The sequence below is a fragment of the Rhincodon typus genome, chromosome 9 (genome assembly GCF_021869965.1).
Source record: "Rhincodon typus isolate 14 chromosome 9, sRhiTyp1.1, whole genome shotgun sequence".
NCBI lineage: Eukaryota > Metazoa > Chordata > Chondrichthyes > Orectolobiformes > Rhincodontidae > Rhincodon > Rhincodon typus.
In genome coordinates this window covers 42,084,176-42,107,800 of record NC_063340.1, presented here as the reverse complement: position 1 = coordinate 42,107,800, position 23,625 = coordinate 42,084,176, and the positions used below count along the sequence as shown (strand labels likewise).

The 23,625-nt window shown below is 40.4% G+C and overlaps 1 protein-coding gene across 1 annotated transcript in view; it reads right to left on the bottom strand.

Moving 5' to 3' along the window:
• The window catches only part of LOC109929136 (EGF containing fibulin extracellular matrix protein 1), a 102,732-nt gene extending 89,328 nt beyond the window's left edge, over positions 1-13,404 (bottom strand). Inside the window, exons 1-4 of the mRNA XM_048601038.1 lie at positions 13,171-13,404; positions 12,535-12,622; positions 12,145-12,193; positions 5,188-5,430 (exon numbers count right to left, since the gene is read on the bottom strand). Coding sequence (XP_048456995.1) covers positions 5,188-5,430; positions 12,145-12,193; positions 12,535-12,615 — 373 coding nt within the window. The 5' untranslated portion in view covers positions 12,616-12,622; positions 13,171-13,404. The remainder of the gene's footprint in view (positions 1-5,187; positions 5,431-12,144; positions 12,194-12,534; positions 12,623-13,170) is intronic.
• Between the last annotated feature and the right edge of the window lie 10,221 nt (positions 13,405-23,625).

The window sequence follows — 23,625 nt, the reverse complement described above, 5'->3', positions numbered from 1 at the left end:
ATTGTCCTCTGTTTCTAAATATTATTTTATTTTGTGACAAATTCTAGTCTATTTAAGACATCTTGACATTTGTGACATAAGTCACTCCAATAAGGTTTCTGAATATGTAAGTTGACATTACCTTTTATCTACTTATACAACTTTACACCTTGGGTTATGCTCTTAGAAGTAATATTGGTATCGTCAGTGACAGGAAATGTATAACTGTGTCTTTCACGTTTACAGTCTTACAGCATCATGAAAGGTCCTTTGGCCCATCACACCCATGCTGGTCATCAAGCAAGTATCTATTATAGTCTCATTTTCCAGCACTTGGCCCCGTAGCCTTGTATGTTATGGTGCTTCAAGTGATCATCTAAATACGCTTAAATGTTGCGCTGGTTCATGTCTCTATCACCCTTTCACCCTCAGGGTGAGAAAAAACTTTTCTTTAATTGCCCTCTAAACATCCCACCTTGTACCTTAAAATCTACATCTCCAAGTTATTGATCCTCCGACTAAGGGGAAAAGTTTCTTCCTATCTATGCCCCTCAATCAGTTCCCCCCTCGGACTCTGTGCTCCAGGGAAAACAACCCCAGTCTAGCCAGTCTCTCTACATATCTGAATCGCTCCAGTCCAGACAACATTCAGGTGAATCTCCTCAGTACCCTCTCCAGTGCAATCCTTCTATTTATGAAATGTAGTGTGGACTTTCCCTCTCAAGCAGTTAATGCAGGTGTACCTCTATTTTGTACCTTAGCTGATCTCAACCCGATTTTTGACATTTTGGAGTGAATTTGGACTTGTGTTCAATTTACATTCAAAAATACTTCACAAGTGTCTCCCAAACACACAAAAGGTTGTTATGCATTGAATTCAATACAAAGAAATAATGCTGAAGATCTAAAGAAAGTGATACAGAAAGTCACAGATCCTTTTATATACTGCTTAATTTGTTTCCTCTATTGACTTCAACGCAGTTGTATCACAAAACTTAGGAATAATGGTTTTAAGGTACTGCAATTATTCTCTTTCACTGAAGTTAAAATAAGCAAGTGGAACATTCATTATGGACATTCTGCTGTTATATTTTAATTTTTTTATTCATCACCATTAGGTGGTACTCCTGGCAAGAACAACATTTATTGAGCAACTGTGATTTTCTTTGCCAACTTGGTAGAGTTGCCTTTTTGAACCATGCAACCCACATGGTGAAGGCATGCCCACCGTATTGTTTGGGACCAAGTTCCAAGATTTTGACAAAGGAACAGCCACGTCAGGATGGTGGATGTCTTGGAGAAGAATGTGCAGGTAATGTGTTCCCATTTGTCTGTTCCCTCACCTTTGTCGATCTAAATGGCAGTGTTCATAAGTTTAGAAGGTGCTATCAAAGACGTCTTGTTGAGTTGCTGCAGTGAATCTTAGAGATGGCACACAGCTGCCAGCATATGCTGGCTACAGAGGGAGTGTACGAGGTAGTGGCTGAGGGGTCAGTCAAGTGGGGCTTCTTTATCCTGTATGGTATCAGAGATTTTTGATTATTATTAGGTTGTACTTTTTCAGGGAAGTGGACAGTGTTCCATCACACTCCTGCCTCGTCCCTTATGGATATTGGACTGCCTTTGGGGAGACAGGAATTGAGTTGCTTACGGCAGAATTCCCAGCAACTGAACTGGTCTCATAGCCACAGTATTAATGGTCTGAATTTTATGGCAAGGCTCAAGTTTCTACTGACAGGACTGATGCGGGAGTTGCTTCTGCTTGGGAGAGATTCATGCTAGTGAGTGCAATTTAGTCGCAACAACCATTCAGTCTGAAATGACCAATTAACTGCTGGGAGTTCTGGAAGAATCTAACCAGTTCCCCTTGATATTGAACAGTATTACCATCACACAGAGTCTCCATCAACATTCCAAGCATTAGCATTGACCAGATATACAATCTAAATACTGTGGCTATAAGATTAGTTCAGAGACTGGGAAGTCTGTGGGGTGTAACTCATGTTTGATTCTCCAGTGCCTCACCATCATCTACAGGACAGAAGTTAGGAATGTGATGAGATACTTTTTAATTGACTGGTTGAGCGCAGATCCACAAAACTCAAGAAGTTGACGCCATCTAAGTCAAAGCAGTCCACTTGATCAGCACCCCATCTAACACCTTCAATATTCACTGTCTCCAACATTGGCAGTAAGGTGTACTTTCTACAATATGTACCGAAGCATCTCACCAAGGCTCCTTTGACAGCACCTTCCAGAACCATAACCACTACCACCTAGAAGGACAAGCACAGCAGTTGCATGGGAACACCGCCACCCACTTCTCCTCCAAACTGCAGACCATCCTGACTTGGAACTACATCACTGTTTTTTCACTGATACTAGGTCAAAAGCTTGGAACTTCCTAACAGCACTGTGGGCAGGTCTAGACCAGGCAAACAGCAACAATACAAGACATGAGCAATACCTGCTGGCTTTGATGGTGATGCTCACACCCATGAAAGAATTTTTAAAAAGCCTTTAAGCCCCTTGAACCTGTTTTTATATTCATTGAGATCAATAATGATATGTGATATAAGTCCATATACATGCCTTTGCTCAATATTCCCCACCTTCTCCTGTACTAATAAAAAGCTAGCAACCTCAGTTTTAAAATTAATGACCAATTCGGCATCAGTTGACATTTGATGAGAGACTTCCAAACTTCTCCTACCTTTACATTAAGGAATATTTCCAAATTTCACTTTGGAAAGATCTGGCCTTAAGGTGTTAACTATGCTCCCTATGCTGCGAAAGTATTTCATTGGTTGTAAAACACTTTGGAATATCTGGTGTATGTGGAAAGTGCCATACAAATGTATGTGTTTTTTGCTGAAGGCCGTGATATCTTTCCAAGAGTGTGGTGCCCAGAGTCGGACCGAATAGGCCGCAAATGCTACGAATGCCAGTTCTAGCTGGCACAAAGTGCATGCGTGCCTGAAGTGGCACTCAATGTAATTATGAAGTGATGGAAAGCAATTGAGCCAGTATCTGAAATCTGCCGGAAGTTGGAAATTCGGTGGAAGTGTCATACAGGAGGAGTCAAGGCGGGTGCTGAAGAGTGGCTTCCTCAACAGTCTTTCCTTGGCCGCTGCCCTTTTGTTGTGCGCACCTTACAAAGGCCTCCCCACCTGAGGAAGAGGCTGTTCTGGAGCTGAGAGGCTGCAGACAGGGGCTAGTATTACTACTGCTGTGGTTCCCCTGTTCCTTCCGCTCTCCCTCATCCAATTTCCAACATCCAAGCACGGGCCTCCTGGTTCTGGGTTGGATCCCTGCCTGAGCAGGGTAGAGGCCCTAGAGAGCTGGGCAATGAGGAGACACTGCCGAGGATGGGAAACTCCTGTTAGTGAGCCCCAACTTCCACCTCAGCCACAGCTTCCTCCTCAACCCCAGCCAATGCCAAGGGCAGCAACATTAGCAGCTCATATGCAATCATGTTGGCCTCAGTGGGAGCCATCCTTGGATGAACTGCTCCTGAAATCACTGCGCAAGGAACAAATGGTTGTTCGATGCACATGTGCAGATGCATCCTGGCATGCGGATCTCGGCTGTGCATGCACGGTAACTTCTGCAGCCTGTTGATGTCATGGCTCATGCCTGCACATGCACATGAGCCATTTTACATTTTGGATGGTCACTCCAGACACAAAAACCCAGTTGGAGTCTGACTCGTTTTATGAAGATTTCATGTAATTCCTTTGCAGTTTTCTCCAACGCTATTTATAAAACCAAGAATTCCATATGCTTTAACAGCCTTTTCAAATTGTCTTGCCACCTTCTAAGACTTTTGCACCTAATTATATGGAAAGAGAGTATTTTGCATTTTCAAGTAATTGTGCCAGTGCAATTAAACACTGATGTACACACAGTTCAACACACTTTCAGCACTCTTTTTGGCAAAGAGTCCTCCTTCAGTTTTTTGGCGTTTCATTTTCCATTTCTCTCTTGTGTTTCTGCATTTCAAAAATACCTTTTTATCTATTTGCTTCTCTCTCTCTCCTGCCTCTGACCTTTTCATGATCTGCAATCGAGTAAACAGTCATTTGTGAATCAGAAAATTTCAAAGCAACTCATCTTGTAAGGTAGGTTTTCTTTCAGGTCCTAACAGTCTATTCATAAAAACAATTTCCCCTCTATTTTTCATGATTCAGGCCAAGGACCTACTGTAGTCAAGAGTATGAATGACCAACTTCCAGGCCTCCATCATTGTAGCACTGTGCGGTGGCTCAGTGGTTAGCACTGTTGCTTCACAGCACCAGGGACCTGGGTTCAATTCCAGCCTCAGGCAACTGTCTGTGTGGAGTTTGCACATTCTCCCTGTGTCTGTGTGGGTTTGCTCTGGTTTCCTCCCACAGTCCAAAGATGTGCAGGCTAGGTGGATTGGCCATGCTAAATTGCCTATTGTGTTCTGGGATGTGTAGAGTAGGTGGGTTATAGGGGTACGGGTCTTGGGTGGGATGCTCCTAGGGTCGGTGTGGACTTGTTGGGCCAAAGGGCCTGTTTCCAAACTGTAGGGATTCTATGAAAGTGATGAGCTGCTCTGAAACTGAGTGGTTCTCTCAAATGATTCTCCTCCCTTATAACTCTGGCTGAACTCTTTCCACCAGTGGCATGCACAGGATTGGAAATTAGTTACAGAGAGGCTGTGGGTTCAAACCATCTTCCAGTACATTGCCTCATAATCACCATCTGACATTTCTTACTGATCCACTGCGCTGTTTATACTTGTATAGAACTCTCCACTGTATTAAAGTGTACAATATTGTTTGGAAAACACAGGGAACATTGAGAAAATCATGAGAAGTGACACTGGCTGACTTCCCCACTTGAACTGTGTATTCCACTGGAGACTCATGGATCATCAAGTGCTCTGAATTTCCCAATTGGCAAGAGAGAACATGAAGCATCAAAAAAATCTTCCAAACCAGTACAAAACAAAGCAAGAGGATAAAAACCGAGGAAAAATAAAATCAGTCTACTGACAGTGGAAACACAAATTAAATGGAGTTTGTACTCTAATTATGAATCTTTTGTTTCTGCAACAGAGGGAAAACTTATAAATAATTATGCATGTCTACTGAATATTTTACAAGAAAGTGCAAGTACAATATCATCAATGTTTGTACCCCAAGGAACAATTAAAAACAAGTTACTAAGCTGCTGTCTTACCTTTACATTGGTTTTGTTCATTAAGGGTAAATCCATATGGACATCGACGCTGTGGGAAGTGAGGGTAAATTGCATACTGTTGAGTGGGAACAGGACCATGATCAGGAACAACAGGAGGAGCCGTCGTCACATTGTTCAGGAAAACAACAGCTGTTTTAGGCAGGCATAAGTATCCTCCATAATGATTTATACATTTCATTTCTCCCTTGCAAGCATCTGGGATGGTCTCACATTCATCAATATCTGATAACCAACAAAAGGTTTACTTAACACGGAGAAGTGTACAGAGGAGTCACAAATGGGTCAGATTTTGTTGGCATGTCTTGTTCAACAGATTTCTTTCATCATGATCAGGTTTTAGTTGTATTTTCCCCTACAAATTTGCTTAAAATGTGAGCTGATGACAGCATAGCAAAGGCAACAAGTCATCTCGGGCCCTGAGAGTGTAACAGCACTAACAGCATTTCTCCTTAGCCAAAGGGATTAAAAATTAAGATAGAAACAGAGGAAGGACTTAGAAAGAAGTTTGCTGCTACATCAAATCAGGTACAGAAAGAGAAAAAGAACTACAGCAATATGAAAAATTTACTACAGGGAAGGAGGCCATTCAGCCAACAGGGTCTGTTCTGTCTGAAAAAGAGGTATCCAGCCTTAGTCCCACTTTCCCAGTCTTGATCTGTATCCCAGAAGGGCACATAGTTTCAAATGCACATCCAAGATTGTTTTATGTATTTGCTTTCAAGCAGAGAGTTCCAGGCCATCCTAGCAACTAGGTGAATTTTTTTCTCAACTCCCCTCTAATCCTTCTGCCAATTATTTGAAGTCTATGCCTCTTGGTTATTGGCCTCTCTGCTACGGAACTAGCTCCTAGGTCGCTCATAAGTTCAACTCAATCTTCCCTTAGCCTCCTTTGCTCAGAAGAGAACAAACTCAAACTATCCAATCTCACCTCATAGATAAGATTCTCCAGTTCTTGCAACATCCATGCTGACCAGAGCTATACACAATACTCTGGCAGTAACATTAATAGTGTCTTCCAGCATAGCCTCCCTGTTCATATACTCTATGTTATAAGCAAAAAATTGAAAGTACACTGTGCGGCTTTTCAACTATTTTATCCAGTTTAACTTGTCCAGTTACCATCAGCAATCTGTGGACCAACTTTCTAAGATCCTTCTGTTACTCTACACTTGCTCAGTTTATCATTTGGGATGTTGATCGGCACTGGTTCAGTACTGTGGCTGTGGCCAAAACCCATTTAGGATAACAACGTGGGAAAGATGGGTATAGATTTGGGAGGACTTGGGATGAATTGTATACAATGTGCTCAAGGACTTTGGGAGGAAAGGAAGGTTGGAAATGGGGCAGTAGTTTGCAAGGACAGTGGGATCCTGTGTTGGTTTGGTTTTGTGGAGAGCATTTGACAAATAAATTTGAAAAGAGTGACAACACTTGAAGAGAGAGAGAGAGACAGAGACAGAAACAGAAATGGAGACAGAAAGAGACACAGAGAGAGAGAGAGAAGTGTTAACGGGAGCATCTAACATGGGATCCAGGAGGGCATGTAAGGTGAATATCAGTTCAATGGGAAGAGGTACATCTTATGCTCAAGATAAACTCAAAGGAGGAGGACAGAGGACACAATCCAAAGAAAGATGCAAGTTCAGGTAGCAAACAACTGACTGCATTTTGGCAAGAAATTTGTCAAGTTAGCTTGTGGGAGGGAGGGACATGGCCAAGATTGGATGGTCTTAATCTTAGCAGCAAAGGGGGCCATGAATTTCTCAGATATATTTTTCAAGCTGAGGGTGAGGTAAGGGGAGGAGGGTTTAAGAAGGCAGCTTGCAGTCATGAAAAGAAACGGGAGGTGGAATCTTTACCTTCCAGGATGGTCCTGGAACACTGAACTAGTTTTGCACATGCAGCAAGACCAGGTAGCGTTTGAGTGTCCAGCCTGGTCAGACGGTGGATGACTTGTCCACGTGCCTGCCATATCCCTTCAAGTCTGTCCCTTTTGACTTGAGGGAGCAGAGATGAGGTCTATATTGGAGGAACAGTCAAAGTGAGAGAGAGAGGAATAGTTTTATTGGGAGACAAGTAGAAGCGAGACTGCAGTTCCATTAACCACACTCTCAAACTGTCCTGCCACCTTCAATAAGTTATGTACATATGTATCCAGGTCCTTATGCTCCTGCACCTCCTTTAGAACTTACCCTTTGTTCATATTATCTCTCTGCCTTCTTCCTAGCAATATGAAACACTTCACATTTTTGCATTAAATTTCATCTGCCACTTTTTCACCTTCCACTAACCTATGTGCTTTGGAGTCCTACAATAACCTCCTCACAGCTCATTATACCTCCACATTTTGTATCATCCACAAATTTTGAAATTGTGCACAGTACACCTTTAACCACCATTCTTGGTTTCCTGTCACTTGGCCAACTTTATAACAATGTTGCCACTGTCTCTGTTATTCCACAAATTCTAACTTGGCTTACCAGTCTGCTGCACTTTTTCAAATGCCTTTTGGAAGTCCAAGTTCACCACATCAGCAGCATTCCTCTCATCTGCCCTGTTACCTCATCAAAACGCTCAAGCAAATTGGTTAAAGATGATTTGTCTTCACCAAATCAATGGTGGCTTTACTTAATTAGCCCGTATTTGCCCACATGACCATTAATTATGTGCCAAATTATCACTTCAAAAAGCTTCCCCACCACCAAGTTTAAACTGAGTAACCTGCAGTTTTTGGACCTGTATTGTAATCTTTTTTTTGAACAAGGTTGCAAACATTTGTAACACTGCAGAACTCTAGCATCATGCTGGTGCCTAGGAAAGATTAAAAAATTACGGCTTGTGCCTTTGCAATTTTCATTCTTACTTCTCTTAATATCCTTGGATGTATCTCATCCAGTCTCTGTCACCTTATCAACTTTAAGCAGAGATAGCCTACCCAACACCTCATCAATATTGAACTGTTTAGATACCACATTCTACTGGGTGCCTTCAACAAGTCATCCTTTTTCTTCAACCAAGGATTACCTCCACTATGCTTAAAAAAGCCCTCAGCCATGTCTGACCCCTTGCCCACCCTTCTGCCTCATTCCTTCCCCTCCCTCAGAACAATGATAGGGTTCCCTTTATCTTCACTTTCAACCCCACCAGCGTACACATTCAAAGGATCGTCCTCTGCCATATCCGACACCTCCAGCAGGATGCCAGTACCAAACACGTCTTCCCCTTGTCTCCACTATCAATATTCCACAGGGACTTTTCCCTCTGTGACACTCTGGTACACTCCTCTATCAGTCCTAATACTTTGTCACTCCACATGCACCTTTGAATGCAATGACAGAAGATGTAACATGTGCTCTTTCACTTCCTCTCTCCTCGGTGTTCAAGGCCCTGAACACACCTTCCAAGGGAAGAAGCATTTTACTTGTATTTCTTTTAATTTAGTGTACAGCATTTGCTGCTCACAATGCGGTCTTGTTTACATTGGTGGGACTAAGCACAGACTGATGACTGCTCTGCATCTCTGCTCTGTCCATAAAAATGACCCTAGCCTTCCAGTAACGTGACATTTCAATAAACCGTCCTGCTCTCATGCTAATATTTTCATCCTGGGCCTCCTAAGTGTTTTAATGGAGCTCAGCACAAACTGGTGGAACAACTCATTCTGTGCAGACACTTTACAGCTTCTAGGGCTCAAAAGTGAATTCAACAACCTCTGAGCAAGATTGCTGTCCTTCACGTTAGCTTTGCTTTCAAAATGATGGAGCCATTTTCTCTTTCTAATACCCATTTTACATCTCGACCGGTCCTTTATTTACTGATGGAAAGCCTGCCTTCCTATGCATCCTATCTATGCCCCTCATAATCTTGTGCATCTCTATCAAGTGCCCTCTCAAACTTTGCTGCTCCATGGAAAACACAACCCCAGCCTAGCTGATCTTTCCTCATAGCTCAGACTTTCCAGCCCAAGCAGCATCCTCTTAAATCTCCTCTGCACCTTCTCTAGTGCAATCATATCCTTCCTATAACATGATGACCAGAACTGCAAGTAGTACTCCAGTTGTGGCCTAACTAGCATTTTCTATGGTTCCGGCATAACCTATCTACCCTTATATTCTACACCTTATCTAATAAACGCAAATATCCCACCCATCTTCTTAACCATCTTATATATCTGCTGAGCTGCCTTCAGGAAACTGCACATCTGCGCACAAAGATCCCTTTGATCTTCAGTAATTTTCAGGGCTCACCATTTTTGATATAATCCCTTGCCTTATTAGCCCTTCCACAAGATCATTACCTCACGCTATTTCGGGTTGAATTCAACTTGCTATTCCTCTGCCCAGTCTGTTGATATCCTCCAGCAGGTTACAGCTAGCCTCCTCCCTATTTACCACCCTACCAAGTCTTGTGTCATCCATGAAATTCTTGAGCATATCCTCTACATTTAAGTCTAAGCCGTGAATATACACCGTGAATAGACAGCAAGGACCTCAGTCCCAAGTGCTGGGGAATCTTCACAGAAAGATCCCTCTGCTTCCTGCTTCTCAGTCAACTTGGATCCAATGTGCTACCTTATCTTGGATCCCATGGACTCTTACTTGCATGACCAATCTGGCTTGAAGGATCTTACCAACAACCTTGCTAAAGTGGGCCACACCCAATGCATTGCCTTTATCATCGCTCTTGGACACCTTCTCAAAAAATTCAGTCAATTTTTTCAAACATGATCCTGCTGTGATCTGCCTGTACCGCTCATAAACACAGCTTTTCACTGTATTTTGGTACAGGTGACAATAAAATTAATCAATCAAATCCATGCTGACTATCCCAGATTAATCTGTGGCTCTCCAAGTGCAGACACTTTCTGTACCTGAATTAATTCTTGAAACTTCCCCAGCATTGATGTTAGATTTACTGGGCTGTAATTTTCTGGTCAATCCATTCCCCCCACTTTTCTAATAATAGAGTCATAGAGATGTACGCACAGAAACAGATCATCGGTCTAACTTGTCCATGCCGACCAGATACTTTACGTTAATCTAGTCCCGTTTGCCACCATTTGGCCCATATTCCTCTAAAACCTTCCTATTCATATACCCATCCAGGTGCCTTTAAATGCTGTAATTGTATCAGCCTCCACCACTTCCTTTGGCAGCTTATTCCATACATGCACCAACCTCTGTGTGAAAAAGTTGCCCCTGAGGTCCCTTTTAAATCATTCCCCTCTCACCTTAAACCTATGCCTTCTAGTTTTGGACTCCTCTACCCTGAGGAAAAGACCATGACTATTCACCCTATCCATGTCCTTCATGATTTTATAAACTTCTATAAGATCACCCCTCAGCCTCCGATGCTCCAGGGACAATAGCCCCAGCCTATTCAAGCCTCTGCCTGTAGCTCAAAACCTCCAACCCTGGCAATACCCTTATAAATCTATTTTGAACCCTTTCAAGTTTCACAACATTTTGCCTGTAGCTGGGAGACCAGAATTGAACATAGTATTCCAAAAGTGGCCTAACCAATGTCCTGAATAACTGCAACATGACCTCTCAACTCCTATACTCAATGTACTGACCAATAAAGGCAAGCGTACTAAACACCTTCTTTACTACCTTGTATACCTGCGACTCTGCTTTCAAGGTACTATGAATCAGCACCCCAAGGTTTCCTTGTTCGGCAACACTCCCCAGGACCTTACTGTTAAGTGTGTAAGTCCTGCCCTGATTTGCCTTACCAAAATGCAGCACCTCATATTTATCTAAAATAACCTCCATGTGTCACTCCTTGGCCCATTAGCCCATCTGATCAAAGTCCCATTGTATTCTGAGGTAACCTTCGCATCCACTACATCACCAATATTGGTGTAAATCTGCAAACTTACTAACCATGCCTCTTACATTCATATCCAAATCATTTATATAAATGACAAAAAGCAGTGGACTTAGCACCAATCCTTGTGGCACACCGCTGGTCACAGGCCTCCAGTCTGAAAAGCAACCCTCTATCAGTATCTTCTGTCTCCTAACTTTGGGCCAATTTTGTATCCAAATGGCTAGCTGTCCTGATATTCTGTGTGATCTAACCTTGCTACGCAGTCTATCACGAGGAACCTTATCTCACGGTCAGGAAAATTGCTATACAAATGCAATTATTTTACTTTAAAGAAATATAGGAATGACAGTTCACTATTCCTAGTGTTGGGAAGAGTGAAGATCTCTGTCTATTTTAATCCTTTTATTCATTTTAAAAAGTGGTACTTCTAAAATCTCGTAATGCAATTCACACCTGAAAAAGGATGAGACTACACACAATTGTTTTCATTCTGGGCAAGGGAGGTTAATTGGCAGTCATGAAGTCACTAAAAGGAAATATATGTTGTTACACACCAACTTGACTTTCTGTTGCATGTTTAATGAATAATTCCTATGCAACTACAGCAACTTCATGAAAGTTGTTCAGTGGTTAGTTGCAAGATCTTGTAAATATGCTGCTATCAACAGAGTGACTTATATTGGCTAGCAATTTGTGACAATTTCAAATTCCTGAACATCTTACTTCCTATAAATTGTTGGCTAATTTATGCATTAATAATGGAATGCTTCATTCAGATTGTGTTATTATTTCAACAAAATCTGGCCCATTGTCATTTCTGCATCGCCTGTAAACAATGATTACTTTCAAACAGTATACTGAATATACTGCTCCAATGATTGCTGTATTCAGTACATTTATTAAAATGGATTATAGTTGCTAGTTCTGGAATCTAATTGATATTTTATGTATGAGAATGCTGAAACAATTCTGAAGTTGTTACTATCAAAATAAGCATATAGAACACCCTGAATTAAGTAAATATATGGAAAATTACAACAAATAAATACGAAAGTGTAGATAGGAAAAAAAACTTCCCACCAGTTTCCAAGTTCATGGTCTCACCTCTGCACTGCTGTCTTTCAGGATCCCATTGATAACCATCTGTACACTGCTGTAAGAACATAAGGACAAAGAGAGATTTCAAAGTGCAGCCCTGTGTCTGGATTAATAGGAAAATAATATTGTACAACAGTGTAGGGAAAGAATAAGTGACTGCCACCATTTAACTCAGTGTTTTCAGTGAGAAGCAACTGTTGTTATTAAGAAAGGTGCTTTTTCTTCAATTGCAAGCAACTAAATGAACACATTATAAACACACTAGAACAAAAGTATTTAGGGTTGAATACATGATGCATTTATTACTGTGAATGATGAATGATTGTAAACCAAATTATAATAGAATCTTATGTTGTTCTGAACTATCAACTTGCTCAGTTCTTAGTAGCATCTTACCGTATATGTGATGGTTTCATCGATTTCCTGTGACCTTATGGTATGGAAAATAAATGCAACCAGCAGGCACCATTGCAACATCTTGTATCTGGACAATAACGACATGCAATCTATTATTGTTAACAAAAGCAAGCTCTACCATGCTTTTCAATTCATTTATATTTATCATTCAAAAACTGAATATAAAGGATTGTTTTGCACTGCTGTATTGGAATGAGTTCAATTTTAAACTAAACACTTTGAGAAGTCTTGACAGGCAACAGTGCATTATGAGAAATGAAGTATTTATGCAATTATAGATCCTCCTACACATGTTTTCAATTAAATCTATTAATTTACATTGCATTAAGTATTTTCAGAGTCAATGACTTGATGGTAACTTCACTTAAAAGGAAATTCTCTCCATCTCTGAACATTTAAATTCCCACCTATCTTTGATATCTTATTTACTTAGCATTTTTAACCCTATATGTATAAAACTCCATTGTAACAGCTTAAGTACGTCATAAATGACAGGCTAGTAAAATAGCCTACAATGAACATGAATAAAGCAGTTTTACATGCTGAGGTACAGACTTCAACATTTATTTACCACTATTTCTAGAAGCGGCAGATACATATATAAAATGACGTTACCTTTAAAGAAAAGCAGATCTTCACAAATCTCCTGGTCAACTTGACTTTTTTTAAATCACTGGCTGGAAGAGCAGTGTTGAGTGTGTGAGCTGTCAGTAATTGTGAAGAGATTGTGAGGAGGTTCAGCGGCAGTTGTGTCGCTCCCTCTGCAGGCTCACAGGCTAATCACTATCCCCGAATTAATAGCGGAAAAGCGAATAACAAACCCTTCAAGGTCAGTGCAGAGGGGTGTCACATAGTCGCTCTGCAGCCCTACAGGCGGGACTCACTCATACGACAGCCAAGTAAAATTGCATCTGTTACATACTAGCGGTTTGTTCAGGAAAGGAGCAGCTGATCGCGAAGGAAGATACTCTTCCAGATCTGAAGATTTCATCATGCACAGTTACTATGAAACATAAACAGCAAAACAAATTGCAATGTGTGGGATTTTTCAATATTTTGATTCAAACTAGAACACATGAAAAAAAAACTCACAAGGCAGTTTACTTAGCATACAAAAATGCTCCTTATAATTCTTTACTAGAATAATACAACAATGATGCTACAGTGATAGTAAGCATGTTTTCAAGACGTTGTAAGAGAGCCGAGGTCAGTATTAGCAGTTCTGCAAACGGCCTCAGTTTGCGCTGTTCCGAGACTCCGGGAGCCAAAAACAACACGGAACACGAGCACAGCGTGTGGGCATTTACTCCGGGAAAGTTTTGCTCACGTGTATGAGGCAAGCAATGAATTTAAAAACAAAACAAACTGATAAATAAACACACGGTGACCGGACGTACAGCTAAACATACGCATCTGGACCCCTCAGATGTCCCTTACTCCGAATAGCTAGTTTAAATTCCCAATGCAATATGTCTCCGAATCTAGTTGGAGACTTGGGGGAAGCAAAAAGCCATGTCTAACTCCTGGGTAACTGTACAACTAACTGAAATAATTTTTAAAAAGTTCTGAAGGACAAGATAGTGTGTACAGCTAAAATTAGTATTCTTTCTATAAGTGCACCGAGTGTAAGGAACACATTAAATGAGCTGCAGGCACAGATTCAAATTGAAATCTACTATAATAGTAACCATTAGAGACATAGCTGCAGGATGGTTATGCCTGGCAACTAAATGCACCAAGTTATAAGGTTTATAGGAGGGATAGAGCAAACGGCAGAGGGGGTGGAGTAGCATTACTGATTAGAAACAGAATCACTTCTATGGTGAGGGAGGATGTAACGAGGGGAAAACACCCAGTGGAGACCTTATGGGAGGAACTGAGGAGCCATAATGGAACTATAACCACAATAGGTATCATATATAGACCACCTGGTAGCAGCTCAGAAATGCTAGATTGTACAAGATAACTATGTACTAAAGGCAGAGTAGTATTGATGGGGGCTTCTAATCTTAACATAGATGAGTACCTGCCAGAAAGGTTATGAATTTCTAGAGGGTGTCCAGGATAGTTTGGTGCAACAAGGGGACAAGCAAAATTGGATCTCGTAATGACCATGAGCCTGATTTAGTTAGTGACTTAGTTGTTTATTAGTATTTGGAAGGCTAAAGGGTGATTTAATTGAAGTTTTAAGCATATAACAGGGAAAGGCAGGATAGATAAACAATTTCCACTGGTTGAAGATTCTAAAACCAGGGAGCATAGAGTAAGAATTAGGGTCAGGCCATTCAGAAGAGAAGCTAGAACGCACTTCTACACATAAAGAATAGTGAAGGTTTGGAACTCTCTTCCTGAAACAGCGGTCAATACTAACTCAAGTGTAAAATTTAAATCTGAGATAGACAATTTTGTAAAATTATTAAGCAAGGGTATCAAGGGACATAGGCCCAAGACAGGCAAATGGAGTTAAGTCACAGTTCATCCATGGCCTTACGGAATGACAGGCCAGGTCCAAGGGGCTAAATGGCCTCTTTTCCTATGTTTCCCCCTCCCCAAGGTGCACACATACATGGACTCCCCATGTGACCCAACCCCTTACTCCCCCTTGGCACACGCTAGACCCTGCTGACATCCTCTGACAACATCCTAACACCCCAAAGTTTTGGAGAAGATTTGTAGCTCAGGCTGTGGATGAGGTTGCAGACTTACTCACTGAGCCAGGGTGTTTGATTGCAGACGTTTTATCACCCTGCTAGGTAACATCGTCAGTGCGCCTCTGCTGAAGCATTGGTGTTCTGTCCCACTTGTTATTTATATGCCTTGGTTTGCTGCGCTGGTTGGTATTACTTCTGGCTCTGTTTTTCAGTGGTTTGTATTTCGGGTCCAACGTGTTTGTTGATGGAGTTCCAGAATTCCGCGAAACGGAGACATGCCAGGGAATTCCTGGAGGCCTGGCATTCCAACCGGAACTCCGTCAACAAACACATTGAACTGGGCTCGATATACAAACCACTGAAAAACAGAACCGGAAGTGATGCCAGCCACCCCAGCAAACCGAGGCATATAAATAATAAGTGGGACAGAACACCAATGCTTCACTGGAGGCGCACTGATGATGTTACCTAGAAGGGTGACAAGATGTCTGCAATCAAACACACTGGCTCGGCGAGCAAGTCTACAACCTCATCCTAACACCCCACTCCAAAACTTCACCCGCCCCCAATTCTCTAACACCACCTCACACACTTACACCCACTAATGCTCCAATCCCCTGAGCTGACCATGCCAGCTTATTCTTCTGTCACCTTACCCAGCCATTCAACTCAGCTGCCACCCTGTCACCATGTCACCCTGCCATCCTACTAACCCTTCTACCCAACCCACTGTGCCCACTTACCACACTTGCACTCATTCCTCACTAATACACTAAAAATCTCTTTCAAATTCCTCATTTGTGAATGAATTTGCCAGCATACAGCAGCTAGTGTCCTAAAAAGATGGTGTGACTTGTCTTTCCTCTGACCATCTGCTCTAACGGAATACACTTGGCGTTTATGAAGAGGTCAGGTTCAGAATTCTCGGTGAGAAATGCAGAGGTCCATGGCTGGAGACAAAAGTAGGAGTTTGAGTGGCATTCTGGTAGTGTCAGAAGATTCAGCCCACCATTGCTCAACCATTCTCCTCCCTCAACTTGACCCCACAGCTCAAAGACTTCCTGACAAGTGGTTTGAGTCCTAGGGTCAACTTTCTTAATTGCATTGAGAAAAGTGCACCTTTTCAGAGCAGGGAAATGTCTCAAACAGTCAATAAAACATAGTGGGAGATGCAGGGGGAGATTTTTGATTATCTTCAGAGCTCCGTTGCAGGTGATTTATACTGTCTCACATTTGTCACAACATTCCACATCATCATTTGGTGAAACTTTATGAGTGCAAAACTTCCTGTGTAACATTCATCTCACCGGATTGGTAATCTCTGAGTGTCACTGTTCTTTTCCTGAAAGAAAGCCCTCATTATTTACAATGATCTGATGTAATCAGTGTGAAAGAACTCTTGATTTTGGAATCAAACATAAGAATAATAAACTAATCTTGAGCATTATCAAAATATGACAATATTAATAGATCATGTCAGAAGTCTCAGTGTTGGAAAAAGAGTTGTTGAAAATCAATGGTTGAACATATTATAAAGAAAAAAGAAAATATATGACAGAGAATGCATGTTGGAAATTAATGACCTTGAACATCATAGGTGATGCTAAGTCTAATAACCCACAAACTACATTGCATTCCCCGGCATTGCATTTTAGCACACAGCAATTGTTATTTACTTAAATTACATTAGTTTTGCTATAATTTCACATTAAGCTATAGACTTCCATCTAGTGGCAACAATGAGACAAATGATTTTGTTCTTGCATTACTATAGCTCATGACTGTCATGTCAAAATGGAAGCGCTAGCGATAATTCTGTCTCGTATATATTTAAAGTGTCAGAAAGATAATGAAGTAAACATTCAATGGAAAGGGAAGAAGTTAAATTTCAATAATTAAAAAAGTTGAATTTGAAAGACAAAAGGCATTTGTAGAGACCAATAGGAGAAAAAAATGTTATGACGAAGTGAGAATGATGAACTGGTTCTCTGCTATTCACCTCCTTGGTTGGTCACTGCAAAAATTTGAGCTCTTTTTACATAGGACTATGCCTCTCTCTTTAGTTAAAAATATTGTTTTCACTGTGTTTCACCGTGAGCAATAAGGAGCCAATTACAAAGTTTGCTTGAGCCAAATGAAAAAAAATCATTATCAAACTAAAGGAAAATAGAAGTGCGATGTCATGAGGTGTATATTCAGTTTTTTCTATGTTAGTTGATAAGATTTTAAAGATTAACTGTCTATATTTGTCACTATGACAAATCTTTGTGGTTAAAAGGTATGACATTTACAGTTTTAAGCAATAATATTGAACATGTGAAATATGTCAGTGTGTATCTGAATAAAGGTAACTTTTGTAATATGGTTTATAGTTTATTATGTTTTGGAAAGTTGGTTTCTAAAGTGGAAAAATGATGAATAGCTATAACACAATATCTATATTGTTTGTGTGTATGTATGTATTTAGAAGAGAGGGACATTGTTTTAGTTTCATTTTTGAGGTCAGTAAATGGTTATCTGAAAGTTTGATGATACAGCATTTTTGTTGAGGGTTTATGGTCTTATATAGAAACATAAAAACATGGAAGACAGGAGCAGGAGGAGGCCATCGGCCCTTTGAGCCTGCTCCGCCATTCTTCACGATCATGGCTGATCATCCAACTCAATAACCTAATCCTGCTTTCTCCCCATAACCTTTGATTCATTCGCCCCAAGTGCTACATCTAGTTGCCTCTTGAATACATTCAATGTTTTGGCATCAACTACTTCCTGTGGTAATGAATTCCATAGGCTCACCACTCTTTGGGTGAAGTAATGTCTCCTTATGTCTGTTCTAAATGGTCTACCCCGAATACTCATACTGTGACCCATGGTTCTGGACACACCCACTGTTGGGAACATCCTCCCTCTATCCACCCTGTCTAGTCCTGTTAGAATTTTATAAGTCTCTATGAGATCCCCCCTCATTCATCTGAACTCTAGCGAAAACAATCCCAACCTGATCAATCTCTCCTTGTACATCAGGCCCACAATCCCCGGAATTAGCCTGGTAAACCTTCGCTGGAGTGAAGCTTGAGGTGAACAGTTCAGTGCATCAAAAACAAGATTATGAAAAAGGAAACCTGCAGTTGCTTAGTGACAGATATCCCAGAAAGACAGAATTGTTCAGAAGGGCAGGCAGTGTTGCAGGTTCCGAGACAACAAGGTGCAGGGCTGGATGAACACAGCAGGACAAGCAGCATCATAGGAGCAGAGAGGCTGGCGTTTCGGGCCTAGACCCTTCATCAGAAAAGGGGGAGGAGAAGGGGGTTCTGAAATAAATAGGGAGAGAGTGGGAGGCGGATAGTTGGAGAAAAAGGATGCTGTAATTCAGCTGTTTCCAAAGAAGTCAAGTCTGGGGAAATGCTCCTCTGTGGCTCAGAACAAAAATCCAGAAGCAGAAAACTGCTGGAAGCTAGAGGTATGGAAATCTCTTTTTTTATTCCTAAGTCTGCTTTAAAGTCACTAAGTCCAGTAACCAATTACAGTTGTGCCAAACGAGCAAGAAACTTCACAGTGGAAGAAGGATGATCCTTCACTGAGGGTAGAATGCCTGTAAGCTTGTTGCTGAGAGTTAATGTGTTGACTCTTTATTTCTGATATTTGTAATAAGATTGTTTCAAATAATTCAGGTAGAGTGTAACATAGTTTATGTTTTTTTTACTTTTGTGGATAATAATTTTGATGTTCTTTTGTTAAGTTACATTGACAGCCTCTTGTGAATATGGTCAGTGACTGACCACCATGGTAAACAAGTAGCAGGGATAAAACTATGCGCTATCAAGCCAAGTCTTACTCTGGTATTTGACTTGTCCAGTATTACCAACAGCTGGCATTATAACATTAGATATTATTCAAAATGGTTGAATAGATGGATTCATAAAAGAATAAAAGGAAAAATACAAAATCAAATGTAGACATGTTATACTGACAAAGGAGGCAGCATTGTTAATCCAATGGATCCAATGCCAAGTGAGAATTGAGAATCCATTCTGAGCCTAATAAAGATCCAAAGATGTTAATGCTTTAAGGGGAAAGACCATTTCCCAAATATTCCCACATAATTTTGAAGTTATTGTGGAATTACTTAATAAAAGAAGGATGGTAAGCACTCTGGACCAGAGGGTGTATACTAGTGTGAAAATTAATGACTATCCTCATGGCGGAATTACAAAACATTTTTGGTTTTGCTTGAGGGAATGCAAAAATATTTGATAAATGTATATTTTTGCAGATATCAAGATTGACAAGTAGTGTTTGGGCAAATGCTATTTGCTTTTAGAAACATAGCAAATTGGTGCAGGAGTAGGCGATTTGGCCCTTCGAGCCTGCACCACCATTCAATATGATCATGGCTGATGTTTCTCCACTGAAAACAGCTCACTTTGGCACTCGAATTGCCTCAAGTAGTGTTGGTGCTGCAATCATGGTACACCCAAAGTTCACAATGAACAGCTGAATTCACATTAGTTACCCCTCATCATGAAAATATGGAGCAAAGGCAAATATTTTCAATTTAGCTGTTGTTGTAAAGCTATGATGGTGTAGGATTTCCTTTCTCAGTCTGTTGTGATTCCTAATGTGAACTGTTGTCTTTTATAGCATGAATAGCCGTTCATTGAATGATTTATTGCAATAATATATTGAAGCCTAAAGTTAATCTACTCTTAACACCCCTTAGATCCCTAAAACTTTCCTTCTAGACCCTATTTCATAGTGCTAGAGTCAAATATAGTTGCAAACCCTCATATGCAACTGTAGAAAATAGTTAACTGTAAATGAAAACATACTTCTAAATGTTGGGAAAATAAGCTACGTGTCATGCCAAAATTCAGCCCTTCCTAGGAGAAGAATCCTGTTTGGATCCTGTATTCCTTGGTGAAGCTGATCTACAGTACACATATCTCTAAAATTGCCATTATACCATGAGATTAAAGAAAGCCTTATGAGAGTACTAAAATATATCAAGCTTAAAATATATCAAGAAAGCAAGACCATAGAACGCAAAGAACAAATCTTGAAATGTAATTTAAAATAGATATCAAGTGAGATGTTCTTGAGAGAGTAAAAATATTTATCATACAGGAAATAATCCAGGTGAAAACATTGTCTTTATTCAAACACAAGTCGATGCCTCAATGAAGATGTAATATATTACCAGAATGACCTTTGGTAGAAGTTTTTTTTATCATTCTGCAGTTTTCTTATTTTGGTGGTGTCACAGAAATATATGAGCAGAAATTACTAAGACATCGAAAATACACTAACACCTGTCTCAAATTAGCAATTGCTGGAAATTGATGCAAGTACCATTGCCAATTGGAAAATTTCCTTTCAGGTTATTCAGAATACAGTTCATGTTGAGAGGTATGTGCTTTAGAGGTATGAGCTTTGGAACCAGAGACGTTCGATATAGTGCCACACAACAGACTTGTGAGGAAAGTAATATGTCATGGAATAAAAGGGATAGTGGCAATGTGGGTATAAAATTGGCTGAGTGATGTTGAACAGAGAGTGATTGTTAATGTGTTTTTTTTTGGCTAAAGGAAGGTCGATAGTGGAGTTCCCCAAAAGGTTGATTTTGGGACCCTTGCTTTACCTGCTGTATATAAATGATTTGTGTCTTGGTGTGAAGGGGACAATTTCAAAGTTTGTGGAACACAGGAAACTTGGAAGAATTGTAAACTGCAAGGAAGACTTTGTAGATCTTCAAAAAGACATTGAAATGTTGGTGGAGTGGGCAGCTAAATGGCAGATGAAGTTTGATGCAGGGAAATGTGAGATGATGCACCTTGGTACAAAGAAGATGGAGAAATGGTGTAAAATAAAGGCTACCATTTCAAAGGTTGTGCAGTAGCAGAGAGACCTGGTGTATATGTACATAAGTTATTGAAGGTGGCAGGACATGTGAAGAGACTTTTAAAAAAATACAGTCTCGAGGTCTCATTGATTCAGGCATTGAATAAGAGGGCAAGGAGGTTATGCTGAATCTATATAGGACAATGGTTAGGCCTCAGCTGGTGCATTGCGTACAGGTCTGGGCACCACACCATAGGAAGAATGTGAATGCATTGGAGAGAGTGCAGGAGAGACTTACGAGAGTGGCTCCAGGGATGAGAAATGTCAGTAATGAAGAAAGATTGGAGAAGGCAGCACTGTTTTCCTTGGAGAGGAGAAGACTGAGGAAAGATTTGATGGAAGCTTTCAAAATCATGAGTAGACAGGGAGAAACTGCTTCCACTGATGAAAGAATTGAGAATAGAGGGCATGATTTTAAAGTGTTTTGGAAATGTAGCAAATGGAAGATTGTCCTCATAGTACTCAGATATACCATTGTGACACCAACAGCTTCTCCAGTGTTAAAATGTAGAGTACAAGATCCTCTAGCTGTTGGTACTTTCTGCACAGTTCGTTGTCCAGGACGCAAACTACACTTGATGATGTGCTTTGCGGTGCCTCTGTTTATTAGACTATTAACTAATGTAACAGAAGTAAACTTTAATAAAACATTCAACAGAAACTGCAGCTAATTAATCAACTCCTTTATTCTGCAGATGTGTTTTTTAAAATTTCTCTCCCTAACACTCAAGCTCCCTTACTTCGAAGTTCTAGGCTTGCATTTGGAATATATTTTAAATGTTAACCTATTTTCTTAATCTAGAGTAAGTCATAGGCATGTTAACCAAAATATTTTATCTAACTTTTATTATCCATATATCTGACTTTCATTTAATGAAACATTTGAAAACCTTTAATGCTACAATCTGTGCTTAGCAAATTTAATAGGTGGAAACCTTTTTCTTCTCTCTGAGTTATTACATATTTCTTTGTTGCTCATTTATTTAGCTTCACTTATCTCCAGGTGTACAGTTTGATTTGGAAAAAATGAAGAAAGCAATACAGGCCTAGTTCGATTTAGGGTTTTCTAGTAATTCAAGTTGCATGGAGCAACATTTTCAAATAGCTCCAGTGTTCGCATTTTGCTGCAAATGAGCTGCAACAATTGGCAAAGCATTTCGTACTGAAAAGAACTTGATGGATGAGAGAAGAAAAAGTTGGCATCACTACAGGAAACTGGAAGGCTGGTGACCAAAGTGTTTGGTAAAGTTGCCAATATCAATGCGCAGATGACCAAAATGGTCTCCTGTTTAGCATGAGATTTTGAGTAGTTCCCACTGAGTGAGCTAAAACAAATATTCACCGGTGGTAGATGCATAGCATGCATGACAATGGAATCTTTCTCTCATTTAAACAGTTTATGCTAAGTAAGCACCATAAGTTTGTAACTCTCACAGTTCCGGTGTAAAAATTGACAAGAGCAGAAACACTTATTGATCCTTATCATAGATTATTGTTAGGTGCTGAGGTCAGTGCTTCCTTTTTTGCATTTTAAAGATGCCTTGTAGGGAAATAGGTGCTAACCATGCTTAGGGTCAGAGCGGTCTTATTTCTGAGTTACATTGTTCTGGGTTCAAGACATAAGCTCACAAGTTGAGGGCAGTCCAGTGGAGTATTGAGAAAGTGTTGTTGGAAGTGTCATCTTTCAAGTTATCTATCCTCAAAGGTGCTGCAAGGGATCCTATGGTGCTACTTCAAAGAAAAGCAGTACAGTTATCTCCTGGCCAATATATACCCTTCAATCAACATCACACAAATGTACTATCTGGTCATGATCTCATTGCTTTCTCTGCGAGATTGTACAAACTGACTGCTGCAATTCTTACTTTAAGAGTACTTACCATTCAACAGTGTGTCATGGTTGTAAAGTACTGTGATAACTGGTGAAAAGTATGATAAAAATGCAAATCCATTTTATTCCTCCATGTCGCAGAAGAACACTTTGGTCCTTTCCTGTCCTGATAGCCCCATCCCACATCCTAAAGCACTTTCCTTACCTGGGACTGTTTCTGTACACTGGAGGGGTCTCCTACCAATTGAATTGATCTCCCAATAGCTGTATTGCTGAAATGTTTCAATTAAAGGGAGAAAGAAATTCCTTTAGTTATAGCTCCATAAATATTCTCCATTATAATATAAACATCATCATTACACTCCATTGCAGATGTTGTGGGCATATCGAAACAATGGGAGATGAGCATTAACATTGTTTCACAGGAGCCAACCAGACACCTTGATATGAACTACTGGAGCCTGGATGGCAACTGAGGATTTCCTCATGTTTTTCCCATAGAAACCAAGGCAAATCTGTTCAAGAACAAAACAGTCATCTGCTGTATGCAGTAATGGGGCTTTTACCACTTTGGAAAGAACCCATATTAATAGAGTAAATTGCCTTTGTCACCTTTACGTGACAGTTTAAATGCTGCCTTGCTGGTGATGATGGATTACATTTATTTTGTCAGGATGTCAAAGTCCTTCA